At 41.6% G+C, this 18603-nt stretch overlaps 1 protein-coding gene across 1 annotated transcript in view; it reads left to right on the forward strand.

The window, feature by feature from the left end:
- Nucleotides 1–18603, forward strand: part of LOC148888082 (LHFPL tetraspan subfamily member 6 protein) — a 57949-nt gene that overhangs the window by 35472 nt on the left and 3874 nt on the right. The window contains exon 3 of the mRNA XM_089014416.1: nt 17847–17945. Within this exon, the coding sequence (XP_088870542.1) occupies nt 17847–17945 (99 nt within the window). The remainder of the gene's footprint in view (nt 1–17846; nt 17946–18603) is intronic.

Here is an 18603-nt window from a genome sequence, read left to right on the forward strand (position 1 = left end):
GAAACAAGGTGGTTGGTGACGATTCCGTACGTGACGTCACTAAAGGACCACCCTTAACCGTAAAAAAGACACATTGTAGCGGTCCTTCCATCACGTCAATGTATTTTGCTGTACTTGTTTGGTCTGGGGACCTCGTGTTGCACCCAAAAGCCACCAGAAGGCCAGAAGAGGGCGTCCAAGTACCATATAAGGAATTTATCAGCCTGTGGAAACGGAGGTGGCCACAGGAGGTCGCCATTTTGTGCCTCTTTTTTTGGGTGAGAGATTTTCCCCCAAGTTGCCTTAAAATGGCACAAATAAATTCTTTAATCGATTGCAAACATGTATGCTTTCCTCTTCAGAACTATTTGAATCATATTCATCACTGGATGTGGAACAAGAAAGCATATTCTCCAAATCTGAAGCCATTGTTTTGATTCTCCAGCAATGCAAGACATATTGGCGTGACGTCACGAACGAAGGGGTGGGACTTTCTGAAAATGCCCAATTCGCAGCGCAATTTTTTGCAGATTTTGGACACTTTAAGTCGTTTTTATTGGTGTTTTGCATTTGACTAAAAATATCGTATCAATCAATCAATATCGTCAATATCGTGTTTTGGGTATTTTAGATGCTATAAAATGTTTTTCTGGTGTCAGTTAAAAAACAAAAAAGTGACGTCGGTTGTCCTTTAAGAGGCAGAGACGATGTTACATATGTTGTTGTTGACGCGATGTTACCAGGACTCTGCTAATAAAGTTGGATAAAAATACACCATGGATTCACGTTTATTATTATATTTAAAAGCAAGAAAAATGGTTTCCATGCCTATCGTATCATTTTATTTTGTTGTATTTATCCGCCGGTCCGTGAAAATATTGTCTGACATTAAACTGGTCAGTGGCGAAAAAAGGATGGGGAACCCCTGATTTACGGTTTCTGCCGTCTTCAAACTACACTCGAGTGGCCAGTGGAGAAGACACAGTGGCCTTTCCCCAAGATCATCTCCTGCTTTCACAACATTCACCCCTCCTCCGCTTAGGAGCTAGTCGACGGCGTGGGATGATGGAATTGTCATTGAGGACACATGCACGTTTCTCTCCGGGCCGCTGCTTGCGAGAGCACATCCGTTCCTTGATTGTCATATTTCTTTATTGGTAATTAGTTTTATTGCGCAAACGGTGCGGGCTGCAACTACCCTCAGCCATGACGAGGACGCGAGGAGGAAATTGGGACTCGTTAAAATGGAGAACGCGCCAATGACGTCTCCACTGATGTGGGCGTTCAACTTGGATATAAAAAAAATAATAATGATAATAATGGAAAAAAATACTTTGTAAGATAGACACGCTCAACAACCGGTTGAGAGCGCGAGAGCAATATCATAAACAGCAAACGGATGTGTAATGCATTTAGCCTATTCGAAGTAAGCTGCTTTTTATTGGTCTCTTTGGCAGAGGATAAATAATCTATGCCAGCACTGTAGTTGTTTTGAGATACAAAATGTGCCATTTGTTGTTTTTGAATCCTTATCTAAATTCCAAAATTTAATGGGTGCGGCCTCATCTCACATGCAACAGTTTATTTCCCATTTAAATGAATTTGTCTCTTCTGCATTCACTCGCAATTTGTCCATAAATGGAGTTCCCTTGTTGATAGATAAATGTCCAATGTTGAATAATCGTCGCTTCATTTGTTTTCCGTATCGGACAGCGTCCTACCGGGAGGAATTCCAAGTCGATCCGATTTCGAGGCCAGGGTCCCCGTCATGGGAGTATTTTCCCTTCCCGTGTGATTTACTGCTTCTAATCTTCCAAGCGCAACTTTCTTTTCGTGTTTCTATTAATCTGGCTGAAGTGTTGTGATGCATGGCCGGCTAGGTCGGGGTGCACCGAATCTCACCTCCCCGGTGTAGGAACCGTTTAGCGCTTTACCAGCCGCCCCCCATTCATTCATCTCATTTTTACGGTGCATGGTCTTCAGACAAAGTCTGATCCCATTTATATCTTTTTATAGCTCACCAGGAGGAGGGAAAACCTCCCGCTCGCTTGCCCCGTGAATCGCGGCTGAAAGTCAAGATTTCGCGTAGCTTCACACAAAGCCATCCGCCCGACAATAGAGCGCTTCACATCGCCACATCGCTACCCTCCACCCGCCAGCAAGGATGTGCTGACCTTCAGCTTTAGGTTGGTAGGGAGCGAACGGGGGGTTGGGAGGGGAGGCGGGGCATTGACCCACTAATGCTGAACCTCTCCTCTCCATGAAGAGCTCCCACGTTGTGAGACAGCCGCCATTGTTCCATAATAAATTCACGGCATACTAATGAGGCAGCCTTCGTCCCGCAAGGGGGCACGGCACGGTCGAGGAATGTAGATTGTAAAACATGTGCAGATGTGTTTATTTATTTATTTATTTATTTATTTATTTATTTATTTATTTATTTATTGTGATGTAGAAGTCGTTCTCACATGAATGAAGGAAACTGTTGGCAAAGGTGGCGGGTGGGGGATCTTATTTGAATAGATTGTACTTGGCTTAAACAGATAGAAAGCTAGCTTGCTAGCTAATACCTAGCTAGATTGATACATAGCCAGCTAGATAACAAATAGAGAGCTAGCTAGCTAGCTCGATAGCTAATAGCTAGATAGATAGCTATCCAGCCAGATGGCAAATAGAGAGCCAGCTAGCTAGCTTGATAGCTAATAGCTAGATAGATAGATAGATAGATAGCCAGTTGTGCTACTTCTTCTAGTTTTTGGAGTTTCTGGCAGTCTGGCTGCACAATGGGTCAGTCCAAGTACTATACGTACAATGACAGCGGAACCGCAAAAAAAAATGAACCGTAAAATGGCAAGGTATGAAAATGCTGGACATGAAAATTGATGGGAAAAAAATGGAAGTCGGCCCTTGGATTTAGGGTGCGTAAAATCCAACCTTTGTTATCCAAGTGATGCTCTTGAGCGCATCAGCGGCTCAAAGTTAATTTTGCCATTTTTCACAGCGACAGCACGGCGAGTCTTAATTCATCGGCGCTTGGGCTTCACCGTGTTTTATCTTTCATTTTAAGCAGCAGACTCCTTGGCATTTATGAATACTGATGAATTGTCATCAAGTTACTTTTTGCACAGGACTCGTAAAACTCAAGGTTGCACATGGGTGGGGGTGCAGTTATTTGGCGTAATTGAGTCGGAATGTTGATTCTTCTTATCCCGATGTGAGTCTGCCCATTCTGCAAATTTTAAAGTGAAATTCCGCCGCAAATTACCCGCCGCACGCCGGTTAAGTCCGATAAGTAATACATTCTAATCTTGTGCAAATTGACTTTATTGGTAACGTACAGTTTATCCCGCTTCCTTGAAGGATGCGGTGTAAGAAAGCGGAAGGTGGATGGAGGAGGCTTGTAATCTTCAAACGATCGGAAGAGATTGGGTGGCTAGAAAAATTGTGCCGTGTATTTTCCAAGTTACAAAACAGCCTGCTTGACCTGAAAAAATGTGTTTCGGTGAACACAATTAACAGTTTTTCTTTTATTTGCTTTTCCTTTGTCTGTTTTTGTGATTTTTTTGTGACCACCTGATGTTTTCCTATGGGTTTTAACTGAATTTGAATCCGTTCAATATGATTCAGTATTTACACAAGTTGCGAGTCTTGGATTTCATAGCTAGGCCTTCAGTAGTGCTACGTCTGAAACAATTCACAGCTGAGACTGTAACAATTGTGGTATAATTTACAAGTCCATTAAAGGGTACCATTAGCCATGAAATAACTGTCCGACCTTTCTTCATGATGTCCATCTTTTCTTGAAAAGTCCGTCTTGAAAATGTCTTGCAGTAAATCTGCAACCAAATCCGTTTCTTTTCTTCTCTCATCCATTGTGGGTTGACATAACCACTATTAAATCCACACAACAATATATTTGCTTATGCAGCTCGCTACAGATACAGTGTGCTAGCTCTGGCCAGTATGCTCTTGTCACTAGCGGGTAGTTTGCGAAAACTCTGATGTTTCCCAGCACCAGCGGGAAGGACTTTGCGTCTCCAACTCTGAATCTGATTGGTTAAAGCAATAGTTTCACCTACATTTATTTTTACACTCCAGGGCCCAGAGTACTGACTGTGCAGGTGTCCAGGTAGATTTTTGACCCTTTCTAACAAATGATGGCTAAAACGTGATTGCTTAAATGCGAAAACGCACATGTGGAAGCAGCACAACAGGGGAAAAGCAATGAAAGGAAGCTGAAAGACAATTTGGAATTATTTTAGAAGAATACATGGACAAAATATCATGAACATCAGTATGTGATTCTGATGTTTTTAGGCCAGCAGAGAAGGCTTTGCAGGCCCTGATTTACACCACTGATTTACACTAGTGTATAACACCAAAAAATGCCATGAAAAATAAATACAAAATAAAAAACGTTTGGTACCCCCACAAAATAAATAACAAATAATGAATGTTTCTTCAAAAATGTGCACGGAATTAAAGCCGACTCAAAATGATTAGTAATTGCCAAGCGATACCACATGGCGAGTACTAGATGTTAAGCAAAATCCACACATCGGCCAATTGCCGAATGCTGAAATTGTTTGGTGCAGTCAAACACAGTTTTATATTATGCTAAGACTTGATTTAGTTTCAGATTTAGTGGACTGTGAAGTACAAAAATATATATTTTTTTTCCCCCATGAAAGTCAAATTCATTCATAACTTTAATGCAAGCCATATGTGTGTGGGAGGCAGCGGTGTTCCGTCTGACATCTCTCAAGTGCCATTGCCAAAAATTTTTATGAAAAAATTATTCTCTGATTAGGAGAATAGTCTGCCGCCGCACATATGTTCGACTCGACTGTTCTACTATAGTGTTTGGAATTTTCCCTGAGGTTTGGTGCTGAGGGACTAAGGGGGAGGGAGATGGAAAGAGCAGACATTCATCTCAAACAATTAGGGTGTTGTCGATGTCACTACTTTTACATTCATTCCTCTTCTTTTTTTTTCTTGGTGGTTCTCGCGATCTCATCAGTATGCCTTCAGGCTTTCAACGCTTTACAGAACATGTCTCTCAAAACAACTGATCATAACATGCAGTCTGCAATCTGACTTTGAGAGGAACATATCACCAGAGGTGGGGTGCACTTTCACACTCTAATTTATCATCTCACCGGTCGCAGAAGGAATGAATTCCAGCAGGTTGTTTCCATCCCTCTCGAGTTACTTTATTTATTTCTCACACGGCTTTATGCTTTTCCTCCCTGCAAAACAGATTTCTGTAGCTACTACTTCTTACTTTGTCAACATAGCCACATCGAACAGAGTGAATTGCAGTTTAGATGTTGATTAAGATCAAGGAAGGAGGAGATTCGGAGAAATTACATTTCCCATGATTAGCCTTATTTAGGACAAATTGCTGTCGGCTCAATGAAAGATTTGTGAAGAATGTGTTGTTTGTTGGTTTTCATGTGAACTTAAAAAATGCTTTTGGTCAGGAAGAAAAAAAAAAAAAAACGTGATCGTAATGAGGACAAGCATTGTAGAAAAAGAATGAATGGAAGAAGACTGATTCCATGCCTCTTTTTTATTCCATCATGTGAAATTATCTCATTTGACAGCCAAAAAATAAATCAATGAATCAGTATCGTGTCAGCTGAACAATCAGTGTGAATTACCCGGTAAGTCAACAAAAATACACGATTGTACCCTGAATCCTTCCAGTTCGTGGGGAATTGCAAATAATTATTTGTGATTTTCTACAGATGAAAAAAAACGATGGCAAAGCTTTTTATTGGATCTGACTTTAAATACATATAGAGTGAGACCTCAACTTACGAACTTAATTGGTTCCCAGACAGTGTGTAAGGCGAAAAGTGTGTATCAAAAAAAAAATCCCATAGGAAACCATTAAAATGGGAATAATCCATTCCCGGGTTTCCATAAAATATACTTTTCAATAATAAATGTGCTATTGTATTGTAATGAAAGAAATATAATGCATTGTATCATAAAGTCACTTTATTTACATTTGTGATGGTCATTTATTGCTTGATGGAATGGCGTTGGAGGTCGAAGGTCTTTGGAAAGAGAGGCGCATTACATGAGGACTGTAATTAAAGAAATAAACTGTGCTGTAAAATAAAGTTTTATTTACCTTTTTGATGGTCATTGATGGCTTATGGAAGGAGAGTCACCTTCTAGAAGGACTGTTGGTAACTTAACCTCTGGTGCTGTTCGGTCGTGTGCTTCCGCCGAAGATCACTCCGCCAGCCGTGGTGGGTGTGTATTATGAAAATAGTGCTTGTTATAAGGTTTAATTTTCATAAATTTGACGTTTGTAAGATGAAAAGTTTGTAAGATAAAAAGTTTGTAAGATAGGGTGTTTGTAAGTTGAGGTCTCACTGTACTGGATATGACGGGAAAGCCAAAAGGAAAAGAAGAAGATATAGATATATTAGACATGGCTTTGTCCAGTCTATATAAATATATATACCCCCCACTTACCCCCCCAAAAAAACAACCAAATGGGAAAATTAGGTGCTGTCAAGTTGATGGAGGATGCGGGCATTCAAAGCGCTCTTTTCAAAGGCTGTTTTACCAGTTGTACATTGACGACAAAAAGGTGAAATTGCAGAGTGAATTTCAATGAGCCACCCACGCCCCCTTCTCAACTCTTGTTTGCTTTCAGTCTTTCGGCGTATCAAAGCAAAAAAAAGCTTGTCATCCCAGAGTACACAGGATTGAGCAGATATTATTTGATTATGGAGTGTATCCGTTTGACACAACGCTGTCAGGCACACACGAGCACCCAGTTCGGTTCTGCTCAGGTTTTCCTTTTATGCCCCTACCCCACACCTCTACCACCCCTATTGTGTTACTCTTGCACCCGACATGTTGTGTCGGGTTTGTTTTGCATTGTTTTTTTTGGGGGGAGGGCATTACTCCAAAGATACTCCAATGTAGGAAAAGCTTCACAAGCCCACCAACTTCCAAATAACATCCTTGAAGGAGAAGCTACAATGTCAACATTTTCAGACTTATGTGCTTTTAATTCAATTCACTGCCAGATATGTGCAAATGTGTGTCCACTGCAGTGCTAACATGAAAAAGGGAAATGCTACCCCCTTGTGGAAGGGAAAAAAACATGGCCAGAGGTCTGGCCAGCGCTTTATCCGCACCCAAGCAAGAAAAAAGAAACCCGAACAAATTTGGGAATGGCGCTCTACGTCATATTTTCAATTCAATTGAATGGACGTGAATGAGTTAATCTTCGGTCAAGACGTAGCTAAGAAACAGTTCATGTACTGCAGAATGGGTCTTTTTTGAACACGTGTGCTAAGAATATGGCTAAATTAGCAGGCTGGCTAACAGGAAATGAGAACAAAAAGGTTTTGTCCTCAGTTAACAGCATCTCTTTGTATTCCATGTTTTAACGGGTGCTCAGAAGAAGTTCATGTGGTAAGATAGAAAACAGAAAAGCATTTTAACAGCATTTTATCAGTTTAGTTGTGGCTAACACAGTTGGCTGTCTTTTAAAAATGAGGCCCGTGTTTAGCCTTATTATTTTCTTGGTCAGTATGCAAATAAATAAATAGCAATATGAATGTTCATATACTAATGCAGGTGTTGATAGGAAGGCTAACGTAGCAGGCTCGCTACAGAGAAAAAAAACAAAAATTGCTTTCCGCCAATGCAACATTGTATAACAACAAGCTGCTTTTAATAGTGAAAACCATCATGTCCACACACACACACACAACAAATATTTTGTAGTGCGCATCAGTGTTTTGCGCTCAGGGAATATCATGTTAGCGAGAAATGCATAAGGCTTACTCGTCCCACTCGAGGACCAAAACCGGTAGCCGGCGCGCCTGTGAAGTTAACACACACCACTTGAAACACAAGCTGTTATAAAACAAATCTACGTGACTTTGTACCCTTGCTCGTAGGAGGATCCCCGAAGCACCATCGCATTTTCTTTTAAAAAGAAGTTTGTGCGGTTGATAAGCTCCCGTGGCAAATCACACTCACTGTCACAAATATGTTTTGATATCTGCGAAGGGGACATTGAAAGATTCTTCGCTTGTTTGCGACGCTATTAACATGAAAAGTGTTTTTGATTTTGTTTGTGGCTCATCGTTCAAATTTGAGAATTTCGAGATTCCCGCACGACTCAAAAAAGCAACAGGTGGATGTTTTTTACGAGGAAGGTCGGTGTCACGAAAGCTTGCTATCCGCGACTTGCTGCTTTATTGATCCCCTCTGCTAGCGTTCTCCTTTGACGTCGTTCAGATTTGGGATTCCGACAGCAGTTTAGCGCGTGAGTGTGAACATTTACGGGAATCGGGTGCACATACATCATTTCAGCCGACAGCCCACGGAGGAATTTCTCTTGAATCCTTCGGTTCTGCTTATTTAACGATATGGAATGTGGACAGAGTCCGATTTGCAATTTTGAAATCTGAGGAGACACACACCAAGGTCTCCGTGAGGCCCCACTGGAAAAAGTGAAACAGGCTTAAATCATCTTGATCCTGTTGTTGGAACGCAGTGTCAAACTGGAGGCCAGCTTTCTTGCGCCTCACCAGTCGGTGGATTAGTTCTCTTCATTAGGGCAGAAAATGTCTCATGACATTTTTAATTTGTCGTCAACTCATATCGCTGATATTTAATTCCGCACAATTTTTTATTCATCTCAAGTTTAAAATAATGACGTGCCAAACAATTATCAATTTTCTATTGTCCATTAGTTACAGTTTGGAATTTATTTTTCTCTAAAATTTTACCGCCAATCTGAAGGTAACATACTGAAAATTACACATTGTCTATTGTCTAGAAAAACAGCCTCAGACAACTTAACTAATTCACTGCCACTCAAATTGCAGGGTACACAGAATATTGAGTTTTAGGACTATATAAGCATTCCATGTAGCGTAAGAAAGCTAAGACTCTCTTCTTTCATTAGAAAAAAAGAGATAATTCCTAAGTTATACGTGTCTGGACTTTTCTCAGTTTGTAATGGGGTCAGCTGTACAAAAGGCAAATGCTGACCCTTGATGGGAGGGAAAAAACATTGCCAGAGGTCTGACCAGTGCTTATCAGCCCTCCCCGTGAAAAAAAAACAAAACAAAATAAACCCCGAACAAATTCGGGAATGGCACTCCACGCCATACTTAAATTTGAGAATGGCAGTGGATGAGTTAAGGCCAATGCTAACTGGCATTGGGAGGGGCCCGTATATCCCACAAAGTGGGTGACATTTGAACTTAAAGGACAACCGATGTCACTTTTTTGTTTCCTAACTGACATCAGAAAAACGTTTTATAGCATCTAAAATACCCCCAAAATGATATTTTTATTCAAATGCAAAACACCAATAAAAATGAGTGTCCAAAATCTGCAAAAAATTGAGCTGCGAATTGGGCATTTTCAGAAAGTCCCGCCCCCAGTTCGTGACGTCACGCCAAGACGTCTTGCATTGCTGGAGAATCAAAACAATGGCTTCAGATTCAGATTTCAGATTCAGATTTCTTGTTACACATCCAGTTATGAATATGATTCAAATAGTTCTGAAGAGGAAAGCATACATGTTTGCAATCGATTAAAGAATTTATTCCGTGTCATTTTGAGGCATCAGGGGTGGGAAATGTCGCACCCAAAAAAGGCAGAACATGGCGACCAAGCTCCTGTGAGGAATTAATCAGCCCATTTCCACAGGCTGATAAATTCCTTATATGGAGCCTGGTCGCCTTCTTCTGGCTCTTTTTGGTGCAACATGACGTTTTCAGACCAAACATGCACAGCAAAATGCATTGACGTGATGGAAGGACTGCTACAATGTGTCCTTTTTTTTCGGTCAGGGGCGTTCCTTTAGTGACGTCACGTACGGACTCGTCACCAACTCAAAAACAAGACTTCAGTAATACTCAGCGCGAGTCTTAAAACGTAAAATATAGCTATATGCGGTGGAATCTTTGTAAAATAAGCTCAGTAGAAGTCATTTGAAGCCATTTTACAAATTATGAACACAACTTGGCCGGAGATGTCGGTTGTCCTTTAAACGTGACGGCAAGACAGCATGGCACGAAGGCATTCCATACAACAGTAATGTGGACTTTATCCTCTGCAAGGAGTCTGTCTGCCTTTCTGAAACTTCTCCGTGGTGACCAAAGGAGGCAGCAGCACAGCATGGCAATTTAAGAGTGTTTTTTGTTTTTGTTTTGGAACCGAAAATACATTTTTGACATTAAAATTGGCAAAAGGTCGGAACGAATGAGTGGCATTTCTCTTGCTTTGAATAGAGGAAGTTAACTTGCAATCACCTGGCCGCTATGTAACTCTGCCAATAAAATACAAGCAGGACACTTTTCTGCCCCCCTCAAGACTTTCTAAATGTAAACAGTGCATGGCTTTCTCAGTTTGCGTCCATGTGCTGCCCACAAAATTGCTCTTTCTGCTTAATTGCCGCCTAATGAAGCAGAAGCTCGTTTTCCCGCCGTAAGTGGCGCACCCGTTAATTAGGATCTACACCGCGGAACTACGCTGACAAATGAGCACTGCGATTGCATTCAAACGGCTCTTGACAGAATGCTTGCAGTGCCGACGCTGAAACACATCGACATAACACACACACTCACACACACAGCGCACTCGCGTTGGATGCCAGGCGACTGATGTGTTGACACGCAATAAAATGAGCTGCTGAATAGCAGCGTGTTGACAGCCAACAAATGAGAGCAAGGTGCCACATTGACTTTTTGACTCCAAAGTTACCGTCTGTCCATTGATTTTTCTATATTTGGCTTGCTTTCGACAGGGTAGCAGCTGAGCAGCAAGCTGACTTCAGGCCAGTTTTTCTCGAGAAATATAAACTATTGAGAAACATATGTTCAGTTCACATAAACGCCTGCGGACAATTTAGAAGAGCTGCTGCCAAATTAAGCTCTGTTTTATTTCTAAGTACAACACAACATCATCAACCAAATGTTCCTTGCTAACTTTGCTCGCTATGGGCCAGTTAAAAACTTTGAGATGACATTGGCGAATCATTATAACGACCTTGAGAAGTGTTGTGATGCTCGCATGTGGGTGCGCTTCACACTTGAGATTCCCCAGTAAATCCCTCTATTCTCCACCTTCACGCTCACCCTGCGATCTAACGCCATCTTCTAGAGCCCCGAAAACAGAGAGAGTACGGGCGCCGTAAGCCTCAGTGAGCGCGTGGGCCGATTAATCTCAAACGAGCTGCCCGTGAGAATTAGAGCAACATTTGAAAAAGGCGGGGAAAGGCATCTTCACTCGAGGCCTGTCAAGGCTGCTCGAATGGATGTTTCAGAACATGGCCGCTCTTCCCAAGAGTTATCTCGTATTTTTGAGATCTACTCTCTCACGTCTCTAAATGACCTGTTTCTTGGCGGGAACTCCTGACTGAAAGGTATTGTCTCAATGCCTCTTCTGCAATGTGAAGACCTTTACTTTGCCCCCCCCACACACACACCCTCGCCCCCCCACATGGTTGCAATGACAGTTAGCGGTAAGCTTATTAGCTCGATAGTAAGGTTACTTATTTGAAGACAGAGCAGCGGGGCAGTGAAACTCCTCTGTAGGAAACAATAAGGTGGTTAGTAAGCTCGATAGCTAGCCGGTTATGTAGTTATTTTGTTAGCTAACTTGTAATTAGTTAGTTAGATCGCTGGTTAGCTAGTTAGTTAGTTAGCTGGTCAGTTCAATTGGGTTAGTCCAATCAAAATTTAGTGAATTATGATGTTTGATCCATTGATTTGATTGTTTGGTCACTCGGTTTGTCAGATACTTTGTTAACTTGATAAAATTTCTCTTAGAACTGAGTTTTTTTCCCCCAACTGATACCCAGAGCCAGTGCTGAAGTTGAAAGATATTGTCGGGGTATGCAAAGAATTGCCTTGCTTCTCGACCTAGCGCAGTGATCAAAGCTGTACTACCAGGCTGTGAAAAGGGAGATTTTTTTCATCAAGTCACCAAATAAAAGGATGGGGAATAAAGAAGCCAAGATGGGACAATGAAGTTCCCTCGCGGGTTGAAATGTGACATGAAAAGCCAATCGATGCTGATGAAATGCGAGGCAAATGAAGAAAGATCTGTCAAGTTTGACGGGGATGGAGTCCATTTATGGAAGTCTCTCTCAGTTCACACGCCGAGCTTTTCAGAGAAGCTATTAAGGACGCAGATAGTCACTCTGATAATGGAGATCAATTGAAACTCAATCTGACAAGAACTTGTCCGGCTTCTTGGCTTGACTAGCAAGTGAGAGCCAGTCGCTGTGGCAACAGCATGACTCCAGAACAATTGGTAAACAATGGCTGTTCTGGAAACTAAAGCCATAAACAAAGAACCCTGTCCGGGATGCGTGTCACTTGACCTTGGCACAAAGTGGAGGGTGCCACATTTATCCTCTGGAATGGTGAGATCATGCCATCAAAGCTCAGTGTCTTTGGATTCAGAGGAAGTACCTTGGTCAAGGCGTGGCCGCTGAAAGAGAATAGGGCTGCCACTTTCAATTTTGTCACGAAAAACAGAAATACGGCTGGTACTATCGTATGTGCCTTATTTTGTCAGTCAGCCAGGCAGTCAATTGGTGGGTTGTTGTAGTTGGGGGAGGTGGGATATTACGTCACAACATCAATAGTTTGTTCAGGTAGTTCTTTTGTTCAATCAATTGATAGTCCACCAAGATTTTCTTATATCTTACTGTACATGGATAACTAGATGATAAATGATCAATGGATCAATTCAGGGTGTCCCCCGCCTAGTGCCCAAAGACGGCTGGGATAGGCTCCAGCACCACCCGCGACCCTAATGAGGTATAAGCAGTACGGAAAATTGATGGATGGATGATAGCGGTTAGCTAGCTAGCTAGACAGATAGATAGATAAACAGATAGACAGTTGGATACGATCCAAGCACAAACCAGGAAGTAGTCTGTTAGACACCAACGTTCCGCTCTGATTTATGTTTTTTTAAAGTTCGGCCTCGGAAGTTGTTTTTACTCTACTGTATGACAATATCCTTTGACTGTAAAGTGTCCTTGAGAATTCTTAAAAGCGCTAATACAGTAAATCAAATGTATTATTATTAATACCGTATACCGTAATTTCCGGACTATAGAGCGCACCTGATTATAAGCCTCACCCACTACATTTTTTTAGCAAAACCGATTTTGTGCATGCACAAGCCGCACCTGTATATAAGCCGCATGTGCCCACATTAAAACATGTAAATATATTTACAAAGAAAGACGGTACACAGAGAGAGTTTTCAAAGTTTTAATAATATAACTGAACAATAATAATAATTTAACTTTCTTCCCAAACGGTGCCTGTGACGCGGCAGTAGCAAATGGTAGCAACATGGTAACAACACGCTAGCTACACAATAGCAACACAGTATCACAGGTCTGGTGAAACAGTTCTGGTAAATGAACATACTGGTAAAAATCACGGTAAGCCGTCTTCATCTTCCTCCTTTGAACTGAAGTTATTGAAGTCATCGTCCTCAGTGTCGGAATGAAGCAGTGTCAAATAGATGTCGTCACACACTCCCTCAGCCTCTCTTTCGCTGCCACGGTCGCTGGCATTCTCATCCTGAGACAAATCGTCTTTTTACATTGCTCCAGTTCTTCCCACTGCCGTTTCCAGCGTCTCACCATCGATTCGTTTATGTCAATTTTAGGTGCAGCAGCTCTGTTTCCTTCTTTATCGGACGGTTCAATTGCTTTTAGCTTGTAAATTGCGACATATGCTGTCTTTTTGCATTTTCCATGATGAGGGTATGTTCATGCTAATTTAATTTATGCACAAAACAAGAAGTTGCAGTCTTCCTCTACACATATATTCCACCAGTCTTCATCTTACCTTTTTCTACTCAAGCACTCCTGGCGGCCATTAAAAAAATACAAACATTGACCGCATAACTGAATAAACCGCAGGGTTGAAAATCTGGGAAAAACGTAGCGGCTTATAGTCCGGAATAGTTGGTCTTTTTTTGCAAACCAAAGGCCTGTTTAAGACGCAACAAACAAGCTGTTGTAGATCTGTCTCGTCAGAAGCCATCGCCTCTTCATGTGGCCTCATGTTGAAGCCACGCAAGAGTAGAGCAGCCGCACCCTTTCTATTGTTTTGCACCCTGAAATCAAAGCCAATCGTTTGAAGGGGGGGAAAACATGACAGAACACTACTTTGAGTATTCCAAAGCCTCCCAAAGCACCTTCTTCTTTTGCGTGGTAAGGAAATTGAGTCGGATTACACGTGGCCCTGTTTTTCCCTGTTGCACTTGAAAGGGAATCCGTGATATGGTTAAATATTAATCGTGAATTCATTATCAAGCTGGCTGGCAGTGCCTTACACTTTTTACGGTGGCAAATTTTAATCAAAACGCCGTTTGCTAACGTTATGTAACGCCACAGCACATCACTGTGTGTGGGTGGGTGTTTTTGTGCATGTGTGTATGAGGGTGTGTGTTTGCATGCTGTCTGCTGCTTGCACAAGGATTTACATCCAATCCCCTGCGTGTCACTGTTTCTGTGATGCTTGGCTCAAAGTTGAAATTTGGGAAGGAGAAGCGGTTAAGTTGTATCGCATTGAAGAAAAAAAATCCCTTGAACCTCTCTGATCTTGAGCAGCAATTATATAAGATTTGATTTAAAAAAATAATACTTTATAGATTCTGGATAAGATTGCATAGAATTTTCCCCTGCATAAATATAGCCAATCAAAGGGGACATACCGTATTTTCCGAGGTAAAAGACGCTTTGGGGTACACGGTGCACTTTCGATTAATGGCCTATTTTAAAACTGTTTTCATTTCTCGGGCGCACCGCATTATAAGGCGCAAAGGATAGAGATGATAATAGTGGCTGTTGTTAAGTTATGCATCGACTAAATGTCCATGAGAGTTTTGAAATGCGCTTATAAATGAAATGTATTATTATTATTATTATTATTATTATTATTATTATTATTATTATTATTATTATTATTATTATTATTATTATTATTACTAGAGTGAGCTATGGTATAGGGAATACAATAAAAGGCAGCATTACTTATACTGTGAGACCTGTCAGAGATATGACTAATCTCTATCAATATCTCAGTTTACGAACTTAATTGGTTTCCAGAAAGTATGTGTAAGGCGAAAAGTTCATCTTCCAAACATTTATTTCCCACAAGAAACCATCAAAATGAGAATAATCCGTTTCCAGATCCCCATAAAACATAATTTTATACTAAATAAGCCTTAAAACCCCACAAAATATACCTTATTTTATGTATAATAAATGTGCTACTGTATTGTAATAAAAAAAAATCAACTGTACTGTATAATAAAGTCGTTTTATTTACCTATGCGATTTTCGTTGATGTAGTTGCCTCTTGATGATATCCGAGTGAAGTTGCCGTGCTTTCTCTGCGATTTCCCTTGCTGGGAAAAGCCGAAAGGAAAAGAAGAAGACACGGCCCCCTGCTAGCTGATTTTTGTTAATCCAAATCAACAGAAGTTTGTCAACCTCTTCCATTGCCTGAGATCGTTGCTTAGACAACATAGAAACACCCTTAGCCACACGTAGCAATGGCGACTTAGCATCCTGCTACTGGGACGCTAAATCACACAAACACACACCTCGTTCATGTTTTTTTTGATGATCTCCTTCTTCTGCTCGACCGTAATTTTCTTTTGTGTCCTCCGCGCCTAAACACTAGCCTGTGGTGGGGTCTTTTTCGGTCCCATAATAGCAAAAGTACTCCACTCGATAACAAACCACATCTGCACTCAAAGGGGTGTGGAAAACTAGTCCGCCAGCCACTATGGCGCTGTTCGACCCTGTGGTTTGGTGTTCATCCACCAGAAATTAATCCGCCATCCACCGTGGCGCTGTTCGACCGTGTGGTTTGGTGTTCATCCGCCGAAAACTAGTCCGCCAGCCACTGTGGCGCTGTTCGACCGTGTGGTTTGGTTCGTCCGCCGCAAACTAGTTCGTTTTCCAAGATTATATTCACGCAAATTTAATGTTCGTAAGGCGAAAAGTTAGCCAATGTATCACTGTATAGAGCAGTGGTCGGGAACCTTTTTGACTAAGAGAGCCATAAAAGTAAAATATTTAGAAATGTTCTTCAGCGAGAGCCACGCGCGCGCACCCACACACGGGCGCGCGCGCGCACACACACACACGGGCACGGGCGCGCACACACACGGGCGCGCGCGCACACACACACACACACGGGCGCGCGCACACACACACACACGGGCACGGGCGCGCACACACACGGGCGCGCGCGCACACACACACACACACACACACACACACACACACACGGGCGCGCACACACACACGGGCGCGCGCGCAGTCACTTTTCAACAAAATATCTGAATGGATTATTTAAAGTAACTTTGTGATAGTACTCACCGTTAACATGAATGTTTTTCCGTTCCTCGTGATGAGTAAAAATCCAGGCAAACGATCGGAATGAAATTCAACTTGCCGGTCCGGAGGCGGAGTTACTGCTAGCTAGCCTGCGCATGGCTCATAAGCTTCCACACTTGCTATCTGCAATCTACTTCTCACAGCAGTATGTTGATGCTAACGTTAACACGGGGCTTGTTAAAATGTCACTGACATTCGACTGTTTAATCGATGGTGTTGTTTCATTGCAAATTCGAATCCGAACATTTTCTCTCCTCAAAGGCTAATGAATCCTTTGGTGAATTCAAGCTGAAGTGCACTCGTGGGGCTCATTTAAAGGGGCGTTTACCTGTTTCGACTGACGGCCAGTGTCATCCACTCAAAATTGCGCTTTCCGCCAACTGCAGCCGCAACGGGAAATCAATGGCAAAAAAAAACGAGAATATGTATATAGTTTTATCGGCGAGCCATATGCAATCATCAAAAGAGCCATAGGTTCCCGACCCCTGGTATAGAGCTTTAAGAACTACAGTTACAACAATTTACATAATACATTTATTTAAATGTATCAAATGTAATTCAGTGGCTTGGTAATGGTGTACAGGCTTCACAAAGTGTCCATAAACTCTCACAACAAAACATTTGTGTGAGGATTGGCCAACATTTTTCCACTTTCCTCTCATGTCGTCGTCTCTCACTGTGTTGCCATAAACAAGGTGATTACAAAAATTTGGGGCTTCCAGCAACGTCTTCAGAAGGCTGTGTACATCGGCGAGCATTTGAATTTCCACACACCTCCCAGGATACGCAGAGGCCCTCCTGAGGCTTGGGTTCTCGCTCATGACAGTAAAACCATTTTTTTTTCAATTAATGAAGAAAAATGAAGGTTCTTCACCTTGACGAGTGATTAAAACACATCCTCCGCAAAATTTGTGGTTCCCTTTTGTCATATTCCCCAAAGACATAAGGAAATTAAACCTTGAATATTTCAACCAAAATAATGCATCAAACCATATCTTTTTATCTCATGAATGTCCAATTGATTAGCGCTAACATGATCACGCTAAGCAGCATAAAGAGGTTGACAGAATTCAGCATTAGCGTGACAGCAATTAACAGGGTTCAAATTCCTAAGACTTACTGAGTAGCAACGCATACAAACGAGGCAGATAATAATACTTGAGAATTCGAAAAGACAGCAATGGGTGCAGCTTAGTAGGAGATCCTTGATTACACTAAATCTCTTTTGGTACATCTCTATGCTACTCAGAATCAGAAATTTTAGAATGTCAAATTTGTACTCACTGGGTGTTTTTTATCCAATATTCTGTGTGATGGTAGGCTGTAGTCTTGGTCTATCCAGAGAAGGGGAATATGGTCTACCTTTTTTCTATCAAGATCTTTCCATGCATCACTAACCTGGTGTCTCCTCCTCATTTTCTAGGCCTGCTCGTTGGATCCGGCTGCGCGCTCTATCCGCTTGGATGGGACAGCGAGGAAGTGCAACAGACGTGCAGCAACAGCTCAGACCAGTTTCAGCTTGGTGAGATGATGCAACCGCTAGAAAAAGAAATAAACCAATAGAGGAACAAAAACACACAAGAGCGCGCTTGCGGTTGCTTCAATTTTCCTCTGAATTCGAGTAATCACTTGTTCAAACAACACGAAGTGTTTATCTGTTGCACTTTTTTTCACAGATTTTTTTGCTTTGAATGAAGCAGTATTTATACAATTACGATACGATTATTGTGCATTATTTTATTATTCAATATGCAAAGACAAAAAAAGAGTTCTCAACATCGAAATCTACACTTTGACATTTTCCCCAAAAACAGACATTACAATCAACATTGAAATAATGTTTTTTTTATGCACCATACCTGTCAACTTCTACGTTTCCCCCGTATTTTATGTTTTTTCATCATTTTGAATTGTGTACACCGTATAACAACTTTTATACGCTAAAAACAATTTCTGCAGTTATCGAGTCTTTGTCGATGAAGCATCATATGCGCATTGCGTCACGTTATTTTCGTTTGATTTTGTATTTCCGTTTCCGTATTTGAAGTACGGCATTTGTGTTGCAATCGAGGAATCAACCAGTAGTTATAACGTAGAAGTAAGCAAGAAACACCAAGGAAGAAGAAAAAAAACTCTAAGATCGGATCGCCACCAAAAAGAATGGGAGAGTCTCCAATCTG

The sequence above is a fragment of the Hippocampus bargibanti genome, linkage group LG14 (genome assembly GCF_051943395.1).
Source record: "Hippocampus bargibanti isolate YZ-2025 linkage group LG14, ASM5194339v1, whole genome shotgun sequence".
Taxonomy (NCBI): domain Eukaryota; kingdom Metazoa; phylum Chordata; class Actinopteri; order Syngnathiformes; family Syngnathidae; genus Hippocampus; species Hippocampus bargibanti.